This window comes from Triticum aestivum, chromosome 1D (genome assembly GCF_018294505.1).
Source record: "Triticum aestivum cultivar Chinese Spring chromosome 1D, IWGSC CS RefSeq v2.1, whole genome shotgun sequence".
In the NCBI taxonomy this organism is placed as follows: Eukaryota; Viridiplantae; Streptophyta; class Magnoliopsida; order Poales; family Poaceae; genus Triticum; species Triticum aestivum.
In genome coordinates this window covers 16,502,726-16,522,654 of record NC_057796.1, presented here as the reverse complement: position 1 = coordinate 16,522,654, position 19,929 = coordinate 16,502,726, and the positions used below count along the sequence as shown (strand labels likewise).

The window sequence follows — 19,929 nt, the reverse complement described above, 5'->3', positions numbered from 1 at the left end:
ATGGTTCTAACTAGTGAGAGTATAGTCCAGAGAAAAAAAAACAGTGGGAGTGGGTTGACTGCAATTGGTATGCATGATCACCCCCCTCCCGCGCCTCTCTATCGTCCAAAACAAGCAGTCATGTGCAACTTATTTTGTTTGTTTTTGGGAGTACAACATTTTTATGAAGCACATTTTTGCATGAAGAGATTGATGGAACTACATCTAATGTACACAAAACAATTAACGTACCTTAAATTCTAGAGCTTAACAATATGTTTGGTTCACACTACAAAACATATTCATATTTTGGGGTTGTTCGAGAAATAATTATTTCTAAGCCAATTGGGTTGCACAATGTCAAATCAAGACTTATACAAATTAGGTGTTCCACAAAACCTCAAGAGCCATACAATCACTAAATCATTGAGTTACCCAAGTCCTCCTAGATGAATGAAAAACATTCAACATTGTAACTAAAAGATAAATATTTCATATCGAACTTAAGAATATAGGGTCCTTTTATGAATACACTAATGATATGGAGCATTTTATAGAAAAAAACTTACATAATTTTGTGAATATACTCCCATGAAGACACAATAAGATGATTCTGCACATGGTCCATGCGAACAACAACAAACTAGCTAAGACTTCCAAAGCTGGAGCAACAACCTAAACAACATGCCTTGGTATCTTATAGACCGTTCATCTCATGTGGGTCAAATGGAGTTTCATATTAGCATTGTTTAAATTTAACATGACATATGCAAGTGCTTTCTCAAAATGTGGTCATCTAAATAAACTAGACATTCAACCTGAATTGATATCATCAAAATTTTGGGGAACGTAGAAATAATTCAAAATTTTCCTACGTGTCACCAAGATAAATCTAGGAGATGCTAGCAACGAGAGAGAGGGAGTGCATCTTCATACCCTTGAAGATCGCTAAGCGGAAGCGTTACAAGAACGCGGTTGATGGAGTCGTACTCACGGCGATTCAAATCGCGGAAGATCCGATCTAGCGCCGAACGGATGGCGCCTCCGCGTTCAACACACGTACAGCCCGGGGACGTCTCCTCCTTCTTGATCCAGCAAGGGGAGAGGAGAATTTGAGGGAGAACTCCAGCAGCACGACGGCATGGTGGCAATGGAGCTCGTGGTTCTCTAGCAGAGCTTCGCTAAGCACTACGGAGGAGGAGGAGGAGTTGGAGGAGGAGAGGGCTGCGCCAGGCAAGGGGTGCGGCTGCCCTCCCACCCCCCTCTATTTATAGGGGCAAGGGAGAGGGGGGCCGGCCCCCTCCAGATGGATCTAGAGGGGGGGCGGCGGCCAAGGGGGGAGGCTTGCCCCCCAAGCCAAGGGGGGCGCCCCCTTTAGGGTTCCCCCCCAACCCTAGGCGCATGCGCCCTAGGGGGGTTTGGCGCCCAGCCCACCTAGGGGCTGGTTCCCCTCTATATTCGGCCCATAGGGTCCTCCGGGGCAGGTGGACCCCTGGAACCCTTTCGGTGGTCCCGGTACAATACCGATATACCCCCGAACACTTCCGGCGACCGAATAAGGACTTCCCATATATAAATCTTCGTCTCCGGACCATTCCGGAACTCCTCGTGACGTCCGGGATCTCATCCGGGACTCCGAACAACCTTCGGTAACCACATACTATTTCCCATAACAACTCTAGCGTCACCGAACCTTAAGTGTGTAGACCCTACGGGTTTGGGAACCATGCAGACATGACCGAGACACCTCTCCGGCCAATAACCAATAGCGGGATCTGGATACCCATATTGGCTCCCACATGTTCCACGATGATCTCATCGGATGAACCACGATGTCGGGGATTCAATCAATCCCGTATACAATTCCCTTTGTCCATCGGTATGTTACTTGCCCGAGATTCGATCGTCGGTATCCCAATACCTCGTTCAATCTCGTTACCGGCAAGTCTCTTTACTCGTTCCGTAACGCATGATCCCGTGGCTAACTCCTTAGTCACATTGAGCTCATTATGATGATGCATTACCGAGTGGGCCCAGAGATACCTCTCCGTCATACGGAGTGACAAATCCCAGTCTCGATTCGTGCCAACCCAACAGACACTTTCGGAGATACCTGTAGTGCACCTTTATAGCCACCCAGTTACGTTGTGACGTTTGGTACACCCAAAGCATTCCTACGGTATCCGGGAGTTGCACAATCTCATGGTCTAAGGAAACGATACTTGACATTAGAAAAGCTCTTAGCAAACGAACTACACGATCTTGTGCTATGCTTAGGATTGGGTCTTGTCCATCACATCATTCTCCTAATGATGTGATCCCGTTATCAATGACATCCAATGTCCATGGTCAGGAAACCATAACCATCTATTGATCAACGAGCTAGTCAACTAGAGGCTTACTAGGGACATGTTGTGGTCTATGTATTCACACATGTATTACGGTTTCCAGTTAATACAATTATAGCATGAACAATAGACAATTATCATGAACAAGGAAATACAATAATAACCATTTTATTATTGCCTCTAGGGCATATTTCCAACAGTCTCCCACTTGCACTAGAGTCAATAATCTAGTTCACATCACCATGTGATTAACACTCAAAGTTCACATCGCCATGTGACTAATACCCAAGAGTTTACTAGAGTCAATAATCTAGTTCACATCACCATGTGATTAACACTCAATGAGTTCTAGGGTTTGATCATGTTATGCTTACGAGAGAGGTTTTAGTCAACGGGTCTGCAACATTCAGATCCGTGTGTGCTTTACAAATCTCTATGTCATCTTGTAGATGCAGCTACCACGCGCTACTTGGAGCTATTCCAAATAACTGCTCTACTATACGAATCCGGTTTACTACTCAGAGTCATCCGGATTAGTGTCAAAGTTTGCATCGACGTAACCCTTTACGACGAACTCCTTTTCCACCTCCATAATCGAGAAAATTCCTTAGTCCACTAGATACTAAGGATAAGTTCGACCGCTGTCATGTGATCCATTCCTGGATCACTATTGTACCCCTTGACTAACTCATGGCAAGGCACACTTCAGGTGCGGTACACAGCATAGCATACTGTAGAGCCTACGTCTAAAGCATAGGGGACGACCTTCGTCCTTTCTCTCTCTTCTGCCGTGGTCAGGTCTTGAGTCTTACTCAATACTCACACCTTGTAACACAGCCAAGAACTCCTTCTTTGCTGATCTATTTTGAACTCCTTCAAAATCTTGTCACGGTATGTATTCATTTGAAAGTACTATTAAGCGTTTTTGATCTATCCTTATAGATCTTGATGCTCAATGTTCAAGTAGCTTAATCCAGGTTTTCCATTGAAAAACACTTTTCAAATAACCCTGTATGCTTTCCAGAAATTCTACATCATTTCTGATCAACAATATGTTAACAACATATACTCATCAAAAATTCTATAGTGCTCCCACTCACTTCTTTGGAAATACAAGTTTCTCATAAACTTTGTAAAAACCCAAAATCTTTGATCATCTCATCAAAGCGTACATTCCAACTCCGAGATGCTTACTCCAGTCCTTAGAAGGATTGCTGGAGCTTTGCATACTTGTTAGCATCTTTCAGGATTGACAAAACCTTCTGGTTGTATCACATACAACCTTTCCTCAAGAAAATCGTCGAGGAAACAATGTTTTTGACATCCTATCTGCAAGATTTCATAAATAATGCAGTAACTGCTAATATAATTCCAACAGACTCTTAGCATCGCTACGAGTGAGAAAGTCTCATCGTAGTCAACTCCTTGAACTTGTCGGAAAACATCTTAACGACAAGTCGAGCTTTCTTAATGGTGACACTTACCATCATTGTCCGTCTTCCTTTTAAAATCCATCTGCACCCAACAGCCTTACGACCATCAAGTAGTTCTTCCAAAGTCTATACTTTGTTTTTATACATGGATCCTCTCTCGGATTTTATGGCCTCGAGCCATTCGTCGGAATCCGGGCCCACCATCGCTTCTCCATAGCTCGTAGGTTCATTGTTGTCTAGCAACATGACTTCCAAGACAGGATTACGTACCACTCTGAAGTAGTACGCATCCTTGTCGACCTACGAGGTTTGGTAGTGACTTGATCCGAAGTTTCATGATCACTATCATAAGCTTCCACTTCAATTGGTGTAGGTGCCACAGGAACAACTTCCTGTGCCCTGCTACACACTAGTTGAAGTGACGGTTCAATAACCTCATCAAGTCTCCACCATCCTCCCACTCAATTCTTTCGAGAGAAACTTTTCCTCGAGAAAGGACCCGTTTCTAGAAACAATCACTTTGCTTCCGGATCTGAAATAGGAGGTATACCCAACTGTTTTGGGTATTCTATGAAGATGCATTTATCCGCTTTGGGTTCGAGCTTATCAGCCTGAAACTTTTTCACATAAGCGTCGCAGCCCCAAACTTTTAAGAAACGACAGCTTAGGTTTCTCTAAACCATAGTTCATACGGTGTCGTCTCAACGGAATTGCGTGGTGCCCTATTTAAAGTGAATGCGGTTGTCTCTAATGCCTAACCCATAAACGATAGTGGTAATTCGATAAGAGACATCATGGTATGCACCATATCCAATAGGGTGCAGTTATGATGTTCGGACACACCATCACACTATGGTGTTCCAGGCGGTATTAGTTGTGAAACAATTTCCACAATGTCTTAATTGTGTGCCAAACTCGTAACTCAGATATTCATCTCTATGATCATATCATAGACATTTTATCCTCTTGTCATGACGATCTTCAACTTCACTCTGAAATTACTTGAACCTTTCAATAATTCAGACTTGTGTTTCATCAAGTAAATATACTTAGCATCTACTCAAATCATCTGTGAAGTAAGAACATAACGATATCCACTGCGTGCCTCAGCACTCATTGGACTGCACACATCAAAATGTATTACTTCCAACAAGTTGCTTTCTTGTTCCATCTTACTGAAAACGAGGCCTTTCAGTCATCTTGCCCATGTGGTATGATTTGCATGTCTCAAGTGATTCAAAATCAAGTGAGTCCAAACGATCCATCTGTATGGAGTTTCTTCATGCATATATACCAATAGACATTGTTCGCATGTCTCAATCTTTTCAAAAACGAGTGAGTCCAAAGATCCATCAACATGGAGCTTCTTCATGCGTTTTATACCAATATGACTCAAATGGCAGTGCCACAAGTATGTGGTACTATCATTACTATCTTATATCTTTTGGCATGAACATGTGTATCACTACGATCGAGATTCAATAAACCATTCATTTTAGGTGCAAGACCATTGAAGGTATTATTCAAATAAACAGAGTAACCATTATTCTCCTTAAATGAATAACCGTATTGCGATAAACATAATCCAATCATGTCTATGCTCAACGCAAACACCAAATAACAATTATTTAGGTTTAACACCAATCTCGATGGTAGAGGGAGCATGCGATGCTTGATCACATCAACCTTGGAAACACTTCCAACACATATCGTCATCTCACCTTTAGCTAGTCTCCGTTTATTCCGTAGCTTTTATTTCGAGTTACCAACACTTAGCAACCGAACCGGTATCTAATACCCTGGTGCTACTAGGAGTACTAGTAAAGTACACATTAATATAATGTATATCCAATATACTTCTGTCGACCTTGCCTGCCTTCTCATCTACCAAGTATCTAGGGTAGTTCTGCTTCAGTGACCGTTCCCCTCATTACAGAAGCACTTAGTCTCGGGTTTGGGTTCAACCTTGGGTTTCTTCACTAGAGCAGCAACTGATTTGCCGTTTCATGAAGTATCCCTTCTTTCCCTTGCCCTTCTTGAAACTAGTGGTTTTACTAACCATCAACAATTGATGCTCCTACTTGATTTCTACTTTCGCGGTGTCAACATCGCGAATTGCTCAAGGATCATCATGTCTATCCCTGATATGTTATAGTTCATCACGAAGCTCTAATAGCTTGGTGGCAGTGACTATGGAGAACCATCACTATCTCATCTGGAAGATTAACTCCCACTCGATTCAAGCGATTGTAGTACTCAGACAATCTGAGCACATGCTCAACGATTGAGCTTTTCTCCCTTAGTTTGCAGGCTTAAGAAACTTGTCAGAGGTCTCATACCTCTTGACGTGGGCACTAGTCTGAAATCCCAATTTCAGTCTTTGGAACATCTCATATGTTCTGCGACGTTTCAAAAACGTCTTTGGCGCCTCAATTCTAAACCGTTAGCATTACGCACTGAACTATCACGTAGTCATCAAAACGTGTATGTCAGATGTTCGCAACATCCACAGACGACGCTCGAGGTTCAGCACACCGAGCGGTGCATTAAGGACATAAGCCTTCTGCGCAGCAATGAGGATAATCCTCAGTTTACGGACCCAGTCCGCATAATTTCTACTATCAACTTTCAACTAAATTTTCTCTAGGAACATATCTTAAACAGTAGAACCAAAGCGTAAGCTATGACATAATTTGCAAAGACCTTTTGACTATGTTCATGATAATTAAGTTCATCTGATTATTTAATGAACTCCCACTTAGATAGACATCCCTCTAGTCATCTAAGTGATACATGATCCGAATCGACTAGACCGTGTCCGATCATCACGTGAGACGGACTAGTCATCAACGGTGAACATCTCCATGTTGATCGTATCTACTATACGACTCATGTTCGACCTTTCGGTCTCTTGTGTTCCGAGGCCATGTCTGTACATGCTAGGCTCGTCAAGTCAACCTAAGTGTTTCGCATGTGTAAATCTGGCTTACACCCGTTGTATGCGAACGTTAGAATCTATCACACCCGATCATCACGTGGTGCTTCGAAACAACGAACCTTCGCAACGGTGCACAGTTAGGGGGAACACATCTCTTGAAATTTTAGTGAGGGATCATCTTATTTATGCTACCGTCGTTCTAAGCAAATAAGATGTAAACATGACAAACATCACATGCAAATCATAAAGTGACATGATATGGCCAATATCATCTTGCGCCTTTTGATCTCCATCTTCGAGGCGCGGCATGATCACCTTCGTCACCGGCATGACACCATGATCTCCATCATCGTGTCTTCATGAAGTTGTCTCGCCAACTATTACTTCTACTACTATGGCTAACGGTTAGCAATAAAGTAAAGTAATTACATGGCGTTTTTCATTGACACGCAGGTCATACAATAAATTAAGACAACTCCTATGGCTCCTGCCGGTTGTCATACTCATCGACATGCAAGTCGTGATTCCTATTACAAGAACATGATCAATCTCATACATCACATATATATAATTCATCACATCCTTTTGGCCATATCACATCACATAGCATACCCTGCAAAAACAAGTTAGACGTCCTCTAATTGTTGTTGCATGTTTTACGTGGCTGCTATGGGTTTCTAGCAAGAACGTTTCTTACCTACGCAAAAGCCACAACGGTGATATGCCAATTGCTATTTACCCTTCATAAGGACCCTCTTCATCGAATCCGATCCGACTAAAGTGGGAGAGACAGACACCCGCTAGCCACCTTATGCATCAAGTGCATGTCAGTCGGTGGAACCTGTCTCACGTAAGAGTACGTGTAAGGTCGGTCCGGGCCGCTTCATCCCACAATGCCGCCGAATCAAGATAAGACTAGTAACGGTAAGCAAATTGAACAAATCATCGCCCACAACTACTTTGTGTTCTACTCGTGCATAGAATCTACGCATAGACCTAGCTCATGATGCCACTGTTGGGGAACGTAGCAATAATTCAAAATTTTCCTACGTGTCACCAAGATCAATCTAGGAGATGCTAGCAACGAGAGAGAGGGAGTGCATCTTCATACCCTTGAAGATCGCTAAGCGGAAGCGTTACAAGAACGCGGTTGATGGAGTCGTACTCGCGACGATTCAAATCGCGGAAGATCCGATCTAGCGCCGAACGGACGGCGCCTCCGCGTTCAACACACGTACAGCCCGGGGACGTCTCCTCCTTCTTGATCCAGCAAGGGGAGAGGAGAAGTTGAGGGAGAACTCCAGCAGCACGACGGCATGGTGGCAATGGAGCTCGTGGTTCTCCGGCAGAGCTTCGCTAAGCACTACGGAGGAGGAGGAGGAGTTGGAGGAGGAGAGGGCTGCGCCAGGCAAGGGGTGCGGCTGCCCTCCCACCCCCCTCTATTTATAGGGGCAAGGGAGAGGGGGGCCGGCCCCCTCCAGATGGATCTAGAGGGGGGGCGGCGGCCAAGGGGGGAGGCTTGCCCCCCAAGCCAAGGGGGCGCCCCCTTTAGGGTTTCCCCCCAACCCTAGGCGCATGGGCCCTAGGGGGGTTTGGCGCCCAGCCCACCTAGGGGCTGGTTCCCCTCTATATTCGGCCCATAGGGCCCTCCGGGGCAGGTGGACCCTCCCGGTGGACCCCCGGAACCCTTTCGGTGGTCCCGGTACAATACCGATATACCCCCGAACACTTCCGGCGACCGAATAAGGACTTCCCATATATAAATCTTCGTCTCCGGACCATTCCGGAACTCCTCGTGACGTCCGGGATCTCATCCGGGACTCCGAACAACCTTCGGTAACCACATACTATTTCCCATAACAACTCTAGCGTCACCGAACCTTAAGTGTGTAGACCCTACGGGTTCGGGAACCATGCAGACATGACCGAGACACCTCTCCGGCCAATAACCAATAGCGGGATCTGGATACCCATATTGGCTCCCACATGTTCCACGATGATCTCATCGGATGAACCACGATGTCGGGGATTCAATCAATCCCGTATACAATTCCCTTTGTCCATCGGTATGTTACTTGCCCGAGATTCGATCGTCGGTATCCCAATACCTCGTTCAATCTCGTTACCGGCAAGTCTCTTTACTCGTTCCGTAACGCATGATCCCGTGGCTAACTCCTTAGTCACATTGAGCTCATTATGATGATGCATTACCGAGTGGGCCCAGAGATACCTCTCCGTCATACGGAGTGACAAATCCCAGTCTCGATTCGTGCCAACCCAACAGACACTTTCGGAGATACCTGTAGTGCACCTTTATAGCCACCCAGTTACGTTGTGACGTTTGGTACACCCAAAGCATTCCTACGGTATCCGGGAGTTGCACAATCTCATGGTCTAAGGAAACGATACTTGACATTAGAAAAGCTCTTAGCAAACGAACTACACGATCTTGTGCTATGCTTAGGATTGGGTCTTGTCCATCACATCATTCTCCTAATGATGTGATCCCGTTATCAATGACATCCAATGTCCATGGTCAGGAAACCATAACCATCTATTGATCAACTAGCTAGTCAACTAGAGGCTTACTAGGGACATGTTGTGGTCTATGTATTCACACATGTATTACGGTTTCCAGTTAATACAATTATAGCATGAACAATAGACAATTATCATGAACAAGGAAATACAATAATAACCATTTTATTATTGCCTCTAGGGCATATTTCCAACACAAAATGTCTATCATGGATCCACTTCATTGGGGGGTGGTGGGATGCTCACGGCCATACATGAGTGCCCATGGCTTCTTATGGCAGTATCGAACTACATGAGAGCATCTATTGCATGGTTGTTGCATCAACATGGTGGTTTGAGATGTCTATATAATGATGCCCCTATTTAAGTGTGCGAAGAGAGATGGAATATGACCAAAGTTTCACAACATAACCCATCCTTCAGACCTAAGGCCTAGAAAGGGGTAGAGCTTAACCGCTTGTAGATCCAAAATGGAACACATCACATACGTAACATACTCAACTATCAGACTTGAATGGGATTACTTTTTAATATTGTTTTGTACCCACGAACATCTTAGGATTTGGAAGCATCGGGATTAAGAACCTCTGAAGACGCAAGTAAACCCGTACCAGACCAGTTAGCTGACGAGAGTATTACTAAGGCCTCCTTTGGCTCAGAGGACATGAATATCATAGGAATAGGATATCCATAGGAGGTGAGATGTCGTCTATCCCAAATCCAACAAATACTACATGTATCTCAAATCACATGAACACTCGGAACAGATGAATAGAAAAAACGATGTCATTTGGGTCACATGATAGAACGTTTTCATTGAGTCCGAGTTAACGTTTTTCCTTTCAAATACAAGGGATATGAACTATAGGAATAATATTCCATTCTTGCAAACCAAAGGGCTCCAAAGAAAGTTTTTCTACAAAAACATTTCCTATTGAATTCATACAAAGTTTTCTCGCAAAAAGAAAAAGAATCCATACAATGTAAACCTAAGGAGGCCTAAGTCTATCTCCATCCCGGGTTATGTTCGAACTTGCGCTTCACAATCATAAGTTCCTACAACCAAAGGAAGTTTTCCGAGTGGACTTTGTCGAAGGCTCGCCATACATTACTTGGAAGCCATTCGTCCAACACCACATGCAAGACGTTCTTCCAAAACTTACATAATTTAATATACTCCCATGAAGCCACAATAAGATGATTCCACACATGGTGCATGAGAATAACAACAAACTAGCTAAGACCTCCAAAGCAGAGCAAGAACCTAAAAACATCCCTTAGTATCTTAGAGACCATTTATCTCATGTCGGTGATATGGAATTTCATATTGGAATTGTTTAAATTTAACATGGCAGATAGAAATGCTTTCTTAAAACATGCTCACCTAAATAAACTAGACATTGGACCTGAATTGATATCATAAAAAATGTATACCATGTATCTACTTCATTGAGGGGTGGTGGGATGCTCACGACCATACATGAATACACATGTGCTTCTTATAGCAGTATCGAACTACATAAGAGCATCCATCATATAGTTGTTGCATCACATGGTGGTGTGAGATAGTAGTATAATGGTGCCTCTATTTAAGCGCTAGAAGAGAGATGGAATAGGATATTTTTTTTACAAATGACCCATCCTTTATACCTAAAGCCAAGCAAGGGGTAGAGCTCAACTGTTTGTAGATCCAAATCGGAATACATCAAACACATAACATACTCAGCTATTAGACTCGGATGTGATTACTTTTCGATGCTATTTTGAACCCAAAAACACCCTAGGATTTGGAAGCATCAGGATTTATAACCACTGAAGACTCTAGTTGAACTTTGATTAAGATGTGTTATATCCCTCGTTTGGGAGAAGGACGTTATCCTCTCGAGAGAGTCTAGGGGATGTCTGTTTTGTGGTTCTTACTCGTCTGCAGACGGGAGCTTTGCGGGACACAATGATGGACCTGAAAGGCCTGCTCACCGCTATACGCGACGCGACATGGGTTAAAAATATGATAGTTTACTTTAAAGCGTTGGATCGGATCTCGGAGCCCTTTTGTTTTCGGTTTTAGAATGGCGTGGTTCTAATTCCTGACCCAAACCAAACCGAACCTCTTTGAACAAAACATTTGCCAAGCTTGCCTATCTCAATTTCATTTTTCATGAATCGAATCGACGCCATTAAAACTCGCTTTAAACATTTTTGAACCCATTGCTAGTTACCAAAATTAAATTATCGACCATTTTGGAAAGCATTTAGTTTTTGCCACGAAATTAATGGACATAAACCATTTAGCAGGATTTCTTACCAAAATCTCAGTGGTACCACCACAGTATCGACCACTCCCCTGTTTTTCGCAGTCGATTTCACGCGATCGGATCCAGCCGCCCCATGCCGCCGTCCCCGGCCGCGTCCGCCCCGGCGAGCCGCCACCTGCGCCTCTGGTGGCGCCGCCGCGGCCGGGCCGGCGCCGTCGCGGCCACCTTCGCCGCCGCGCTGCTCGCCGCGGCCCTCCTCCTCTCGCTCTCCTACTTCGCCTCCCTGCCCCTCGCGCCCGCCACCCCCTCCTCCTCCTCCGCCCTCGTCGGCCTCACCCTCCTCCGCCGCGCCGAGGAGAAGGGCGCGCGTGAGTCCCCTCCTCCTCTCAGCTCCTCTCGCCCCCTTCTGTTTCCATTGGGCGCAGTACACTTCGGTTACTGCAACACTGCTTGCTAGTAGTACTGTCTTGCTCAGCTAGTCTGCTGGTGCTTGTCGTGCTTGACTGAATTTCTTCAGGGTTGTAGTGTGATTTCTGAAATTTCGTGCTTGGGATGATGCAGTGTGCTTGGACGGGAGCGCGCCGGGGTACCATCTGCAGAGAGGGTCAGGGAGTGGGTCTCAGAGCTGGCTCATCCACTTGGAGGTATGCAGATTATCATTACCAAATTCTGGTACAGAACCATGAGTTTTCTTCGAAGCTTGGTGTTGGTCAGTGCTCAGCTTAGCTTGGACAATGCAAGCTTTCTGAATTTGAAATCTAGATTACATGAATTCGCTGATGACTTGTTTGGATTGGTAGCCCCTGAAGAAGTTGTTCCATGTCCCAACAGTGATAGAAGTGTGCATGCAGATCAGGACAGTGTTGAAAAACAAATAGGCACTATTTGGATATCTTGAAAACATATCGTTGGGTACATACATCATTAGTATATAGTGATGTGACTTCCGTGTGGATAACGACATCACAAGGTTATTCATCTATAGTGAAACATAATGCTATGGCTGGTAGCCAGAGGGACTATCACTTGCTAATTTGATGCACTCAACTGTCAGTTACTAGTTTCCACAGTAGTTTATGGTGCTAGTGGTTGTTTGTTTGTTGCCATTGGTTCTTCCACGGTAATGCTTTCATTTTATTAGATTCTCTATGTTGTATGAGCCTCAGGGTGGAGGCTGGTGCCGAAATTTGAAGTCATGCGCTTCACGCCAGAAATCGATGCTGGGTTCTTCCCATTACATGGAACGTCAGGTTGAGTTTGCTGGGATGTTGAGCGATGATGAAGATCAGAATCCAGGTAACTATGTTTCATCTTATATATAGATCAAAGGATCAAAGGGCTAACCCCATTTTTGAACTAAAGCTAAAGATTTGCTCTTTAAAGTTACATTTTATTGATGTGCAATGTCGCTAATCTTTTATGACCAAATTAATCAAAAGTTCAACCATTAGCTCAATCTTAAAGTAGTATTTGCAGCACCAAGTCCTCATTGAGTTTTTCCATCAGTTCTTGAATTGTTATCTTGCAGCAGCAGATCATATTTCACTGATCAGTTTTTGACAAAAATAAAATATTTAACCATCATGTTTGTACCTAGCAGTGTGTTCGTTTATATCATTTGTATTGGGATGTTAAGTTATAGTTGCTCTGTTTTAGTAGTATACGAGTTATACATTTGAGCTAATGATCTCTGTTTCATTTCATATTATTCTCATTGTCCATTTGCGCTGATGGGACCTTATGGAATTTCTCACCAAAAATATTAAACTCCTTATGCCATATACTTCACTAGTAAAGTCGCCATCTTAAAGTATTGCAACACTCTTTTCAGTTACCTATAATTCTGAGGTTCTCATTTAACATATGTTTCAATGTGCAGATTTTCACAACTGGAATAAAGTGAAGATAAGGTATTGCGATGGGGCATCATTTTCTGGGAACGTCAAAGACGAGTTTCAGGTCTTCTTTGCCTATTTCCAACAGATGCTGATTAATCACTCAGAAGGTATTCTGAGAATTTTGTTATTCTTTGCAGAATGGCACAAAATTCTTTTTCCGAGGCCAGCGTATCTGGGAAGCAGTTATGGATGAACTTCTACTGAAGGGGCTCAGACATGCTAAACAGGTCATTCTTGCAAGCACAGCCCTTCCCTTTGATTTACACATGATTCAAATGTATGAATCAATCATACATCTTAAAGTTGTAAATCTGTTCTTGCTCTTCAGTTAACTGGATAAAAGTATGGAAGGTTGTATCGATCTGGTTATTATTTTGGTTACCAGTTGATATTATTGTACTGAAATGATGCTTAAATGTTTCTGAGAAATACAATTAGGAGTGATTTGTGGCACTGATAAATAAATAGCATGGATCCACTAGATGTCAATGACAGTAATATTGCTTTACTTTTGTGTTTACGAACATTGTCTGTTCAGTCTTTATGACTGTTAGTGAACTATTGTAGGATTATTTCAATATCTTGACCGGTCCTTTTTCTTACTACATCATATGTACTTGCATGTTTACAAAATGAGTGGATATGATCTTATAGACGCATTACTTTGTCTTTGCCCATACAAGCATTTTGACTACTGTAGTGATGGTGTGATGCTGATATGCTATTTCCAGCCTTCAGGCTTTTCTAACAGGATGCTCTGCTGGTGGGTTAGCCACTTACATTCACTGTGATGGTTTTCGGGCACTGCTGCCAAAAGATTCTAGGGTTAAGTGTCTTGCGGATGGTGGTTTTTTCCTTGATGTGTATGTTTTCAGATCACCTTTGACTGCTTTGGATGTTTCTTCAAAAGACTTCTTTGGATACTATTTGCAACCCCCAGCCTTTATTTTGATGTCAGTTTTTCACATACATGAATGGAATTATTGATCGGTGTCCTCTTTAATACTCCCTCCGTCCCAAAATTCTTGTCTTAGATTTGTCTAGATACGGATGTATCTAATACTAAAACGTGACTTGATACATCGGTATCTAGACAAATCTAAGACAAGAATTGTGGGACGGAGGGAGTACTCAACAGTACATGCATCTCCAAACGTTAAAACAAAAGTTTGAGCATAAAGACACTGAGATCTTAAGCTAAAGTACTACAAAAATAAAACTGAGAGAATATTTTGTGTACCTAATTCTTAAATCATTAGATGAATCATCCCTGGATTAACCAGAGGTGGTGCATAGGCCCCATTTCTGACGTATACTAGTTCATTTTGAGACATTGCGCATCAGCAAGCAGAAATATTACATGTATTCGTAAGTTAACTCTTTTTGTAAGTCAGGAGTGAGAAAGCGTCTATATCCTTGTGATGATAATCCTTTTATGCCACTAAGGACTGTATGGAGCAAAAATTGTGCCGTTGTCCTCAGATTCTATCTACTCGTGTATGTTTTTTTCCACCATTACAGAGAGGACATTTCCAAGCAAAGGACCTTGCGGGCTTTCTACAGTGACGTTGTCCGTCTTCAGGTCCTTTTCTCAAAGAATATTCATTTCCAATTCAAAAGTTCTTTCCTAAATGCATAGTTTCAGGATCTCAAGAGGAAGTTTTTGCACTGCCGTTCAAGCATGGAACTGGGCCAGGTTAGTCTCTATGTTCCTGACAAATGACATTGCAACCATCCGTCACATTTCTATCATTACTGTTGCAGCCTTGCGACCGTGGAAGTTATGTTATGCTAAACACTGCCTTCATATTGTATGCCAGTGCTTCTTTCCTCGTGAAGTTGTTAAAGACATCAGGACACCAGTATTTGTTCTTAATCCAGCATATGATGCCTGGCAGGTATGGTCATCTGTTTCATGAGAAATATTCTATTATTGTGTTGAATTGTCAATATTCAACATAGTAAGGTTTGTTTCAGGTACAACATGTGTTGGCACCAGAAGCATCGGATCCCCAACATTCATGGCAAGACTGTAGGTTGGATATTAGCAAGTGCAGTCCCGAGCAACTTCAAATACTCCAAGGTCGATTCACCCTGCATCTTTTGACAGACAGAATGTACCTTACATCTTACAATGTAATTAACCACCTGTCTTTCAGGGTCTTCTTACATGTTTTCCTATGTCAAATGAAATCTTTGCAGGTTTTAGGGAAGAACTGCATGACGCGATGAGAGAAATCAAGCAGAAAAAGGACTGGGGTATTTTCATTGACTCCTGCTTTATACACTGTCAGACGTTGAACTCTGTGACTTGGCACTCTCCATCTTCTCCTAGAGTCAACAACAAGGTATCACGTCTATCCTCTAGAGATTAGAAAACGGAACAGAAGAAAAGTAAACATTATAATCATGTCAAGTTGGCAAAGTATATGTTATCCTGTGTTGAACAATTATGTTGACCATAATCTGGCAGTGTTTTAGAGATTGGCTGTCTGGGTTTAATGAGAACTCATGGTGTGTAGAAAAAATAAATGATGAATGTCTTCATTTTTACACCAGCCCTTGATATGCCCACATGTTGTAGACTGCATGCCTGAACTTAGCTTACATTCTCTGCATAGAGTGCTTATCAAACCGATTATGACAGTGGTGATATTCGAGTGTCTCAGTCTTCAGTCATGCAAATTTACCTCTGGAACGTTAATCATTCTGGTGAATATGCAGACCATGGCAGAAGCAGTTGGAGACTGGTTCTTTGACAGGAGAGAGGTGAAGGAACTAGATTGCAAATATCCGTGCAACCCAACGTGCCACAACTTGGTTTTTTCCAAGCCCTTCAAGGGATAAATTTACCATTGTTTTTTCTTTTCTTTTTATCTTTTCACGGTGATGTATCACCTCGCAGTTGTAAAAGTAGCAAATTATACATATGAATATATCTGGACCACAGGTAATTGTTACCAACTTTTTATAAAACTATATAGAGACCATGGTTTCATATTGGCAAAATGCCCCAATTATGCATATGAATATATGTTGTCTATAATTTTTTCCGTTTTCTGTATAGTTTTTAGTTGGATTATATCTCCAGTGGACTTTTCGCAGTCATAGGAGCAATTTCAGGGTGAAACTGAGAGGACTCAGAAGCTGATTTTGGTGAGTTCATTCCAGAGGAGCCGTATAGTGTACTTAAACCTTTAAAGATTTCAGAGTTTAATGTTCTAGTACTCACCTTAAAACTGCAGTCTGTAAATTGCTTCTCCCGTGTGGGCCCCATTCGTTAGTGGGATACCTTTTTTCTTTTTCTCCTCCCCCCCCTCATTGAGGGGTGGCGGGATGCTGACGACCATACACTACTGGAATCAGTTTCTTTGCCGTCCGCCATGGTGGACGGCAAAGTCCTTTGCCATCAGCCAGCGCACTGTCCGTCTGAACGAGTGCCGGCAAAGGATTGTGCCGTCCGCCGACGGAGGCTAGCAGACGGCAAAGATCATGGACGGCAGTGGGGTGGGGTGAGAGCTGTTAGGGGTTAACGACGTGCTTTGCCGTCTGCTGACGGACGACAAAGAGCTCAGCTTGGCCAGCACTGGGGAGCTGCCACGTGGCCAGCTATGTCGTCTGCCAGCGGACGACAAAGAGCTTTGAATCTTTGTCGTCTGCTGGCAGACGGCATAGCTGGCCCTGTTTGCCCTTCTTACTTGTACACGTTGCCGTCTGCTGGCAGACTACAAAGTGATCAAATAGGCAGCCCAGTGTTCCCGTTGCACAGGTAGCTACCACGTGGCCTCTTTGCCGTCTGCTAGAGCTTTGCCGTCCACTGGCAGACGGCAAAGAGGCTATATATCCACTGTTTTTATTTGAATCCATTTAATTTGACAGGATTTCACACACAGATATACATACATACATATCCAAAAACATATAACAGCATGTCCAACAACATATTTCATCAAATCCAACATATCCAACAACATAGTTCAACAAAGTCCATCCTATCCAACATATCCATATATACATACATGCCAGAAACAAGTTTCCGTCAACATATTCATATAGACATGCATATCCAAACAAGTTTTCATAAACAACAAGGAAGCACCAGAAGAATAGTACACTCCATCAATGCAAGCTTCCTCATCTAAAGCAAATCTGCAAATTGGGAAAGATGAAAGTTAGAAGAAGAAGAAGACTAGCTAGAAGAAAAGGAAGAGGAGGAAAAGAAGAAGAAGAAAAAGAATTTATCTTCTCTTTCTTTCTCTCCTCTCCTATTATTTATCTTCTTCTTTTCTAACTAATGTAGGCAAAAATGCCATTTTTGGGCTAAGGTAGGTAAAAATGCTTAGTATGTAGGTCAATTTAGAGCTAAGCTAGGTAAATAGGTCATTTTGGAGCTAACGTAGGTTAAATGGATCATATTGGAGCTAACCTAACTAAACTTGGTCATTTTTGAGCTAACATAGCTAATTATGCCATTTTTGACCTAACTAAGCTCATTGTGTCATTTTAGAGGACAACAAGCTAAGTATATGACATTTATGAGGTTAGCAAGGTTATTATGCCATTTACGAATAAAAGAAGTAAGAGAAAAAGAAGAAGAAGAAGAAGTAGAAGAATTAAGAAGAAGAAGAAGAAGAAGTGTGTAGGTCAATTTAGAGCTAAGCTAGGTAAATAGGTCATTTTGGAGCTAACGTAGCTTAGCAAGGTTATTAGTCCACAAACTTCTTCTTCTCTTCCTATTCCTTCTTTTCTTCCTCTTCCTTGATTTTCTTCATCTTATTGTAGGAGATATGCCCTAGAGGCAATAATAAATGATATTATTTATCTCCGAGTTCATAATTATGTTTATGTTCCATGCTATAACTGCAATGATTCTCGAGTCTACAATATCCACGAGGCTCGGAGGAAGACTCATATGCACGTGTGGAATAATAAACGGTAAGAAGTATTCCTAGTCTGGCCTCTAAGACTAGCTCAAGTGTTGCATGATGGTTCTGTTTTCCTGATCATGGGCATGTCTATGCCAGCAATTTTGAGGGCACAATGTTAAGAGAACATTTGTGTTGAATTGACCCGGATTGATGTTATGCTAAGAGATTCATTCGTCACAAGTTAATGGTTTATAACACAGAGATAGTTAATGTTTGCATAATTTCTTAGACCATGAGAGTATCGAGTTTCTTCATGCTTGCTTCATGAACTTTGGGGTTTGTTAAACGTCATCCGTAACTGGATGGCTATTACGGCAGCTTACGGGTTCATGGGAAAGTATGTTAAGTAACTTGATAGCTCGAGATTGGGATTTGCTCCTCCGACGATGGAGAGATATACTCGGGCCCACTCGGTTTTACGGTGTCCATCATCGTCTGGCCAGACACTTTGTGATTTGATCACGGGGATGCCGGAACACGAAATGAGAAAAGAGAACAAAACCGGTAACGAGGTAACTTGCATAGTGGACAAAGTGTTGGCCCACGGGGATGCAATAAATCTCACCTCAGGTGTTTGTGATATATCGTGAAGCAACAGGAATAGCTCACCTCAACTGGAGGTTCACTCGAATATTCATTCGTGTGGGAATAGGGGTCAATATGGGTGTCCACGGCTCCGATGTTGATCATTGATCGGAAGGGGTTCCAGGTCATGTCTATACTTCACCGAACCTATAGGGTCACACGCTTAAGGGTCATCTATCTGCTGAATACTAGACAGGGAGTTGAGAGAAAATCACCCAAAAAGTTTCGGACAGCGGAATCGTAACGCAGAGAGAGGTCACCGGATGAGTTTCGGTGAAACCGAAAAAGTTGTTTCGGGGTATGCCATTAAGTCAAAATGGTTTCGGCACATGCCTGATAATTCTTGGAGGGTGCCAGAATCATTCTGGAAACTTTTTGGAATTTTCAGAAATAAAAACCGAAAATGTTTCGGAGCCGCCGGTACCGCTTTGGCTGTTTTTCGCAGATGAAATTCACTAATCTGAAATTGTTTCAGAATGAATCCAAAATCATTTTAGTGGGTACTGGAATTATTCTAAGACCCACAGAAATATTTTCGGATTTAGTGGACGCGAAAAATTGTCTTCATGAATAGTGAAAATGCATTCTTGTTTGCTTTTCGCAGATGAAAATCACTAAACCGAAATTGTTTCGGAACGCGTTGAAAATTATTTTAGTGGGTACTGGAAATGTTCTGAGCCCACATAAATATTTTCAGTTCGAACGGACGCTGAAAAATGTTGTCATGAATAGTGAAAGTGCTTTTTTGCTTGGCTTCTTGGAGAAGCCACCTTGAGGGCCTTTTTGGTATTTCCCCCCTTGGCTTCTTGGAGAAGCCACCCTTGGGCTTGGCCTATAAATAGGGGTGGAGGGGGCTGCCTAAAGGATCATCCCTTCTCACATACAAGTGCCATGCAATGATCTGGCTTCTCTCTCCCTCCCCGCGAAATAGTTTCGTAGAGCCGAAAGGCTGTCTGGGTTCCGGCAGGAACTAGTTCTGGACGGCGAAGCCCTGCCGGATAGATGACACCGTATGTGTGCAATTCTG

General features: G+C 42.9%; 1 protein-coding gene across 1 annotated transcript; it reads left to right on the top strand.

Annotated features, from left to right (window-relative positions):
* The first annotated feature begins 11,563 nt into the window (after positions 1-11,563).
* Positions 11,564-16,406, top strand: LOC123179979 (pectin acetylesterase 5). The gene is made up of 12 exons (XM_044591919.1): positions 11,564-11,859; positions 12,053-12,135; positions 12,658-12,787; positions 13,371-13,450; positions 13,527-13,616; positions 14,128-14,252; positions 14,911-14,971; positions 15,035-15,085; positions 15,210-15,287; positions 15,367-15,472; positions 15,592-15,737; positions 16,114-16,406. Exons 1-12 carry the CDS (start codon positions 11,625-11,627, stop codon positions 16,234-16,236), a joined length of 1,308 nt encoding a protein of 435 aa, XP_044447854.1. The 5' UTR covers positions 11,564-11,624; the 3' UTR covers positions 16,237-16,406.
* The last annotated feature ends 3,523 nt before the right edge of the window (positions 16,407-19,929 follow it).

Excerpts from the sequence above, each read along its gene's own strand:
- LOC123179979 (XM_044591919.1), top strand. The coding sequence starts at position 11,625 with ATGCCGCCGTCCCCGGCCGCGTCCGCCCCGGCGAGCCGCCACCTGCGC. Across the intron at positions 12,788-13,370 it reads TGATGAAGATCAGAATCCAG|ATTTTCACAACTGGAATAAA; the intron begins GTAACTATGTTT and ends TTCAATGTGCAG. Across the intron at positions 14,253-14,910 it reads GGTGGTTTTTTCCTTGATGT|AGAGGACATTTCCAAGCAAA; the intron begins GTATGTTTTCAG and ends CCACCATTACAG.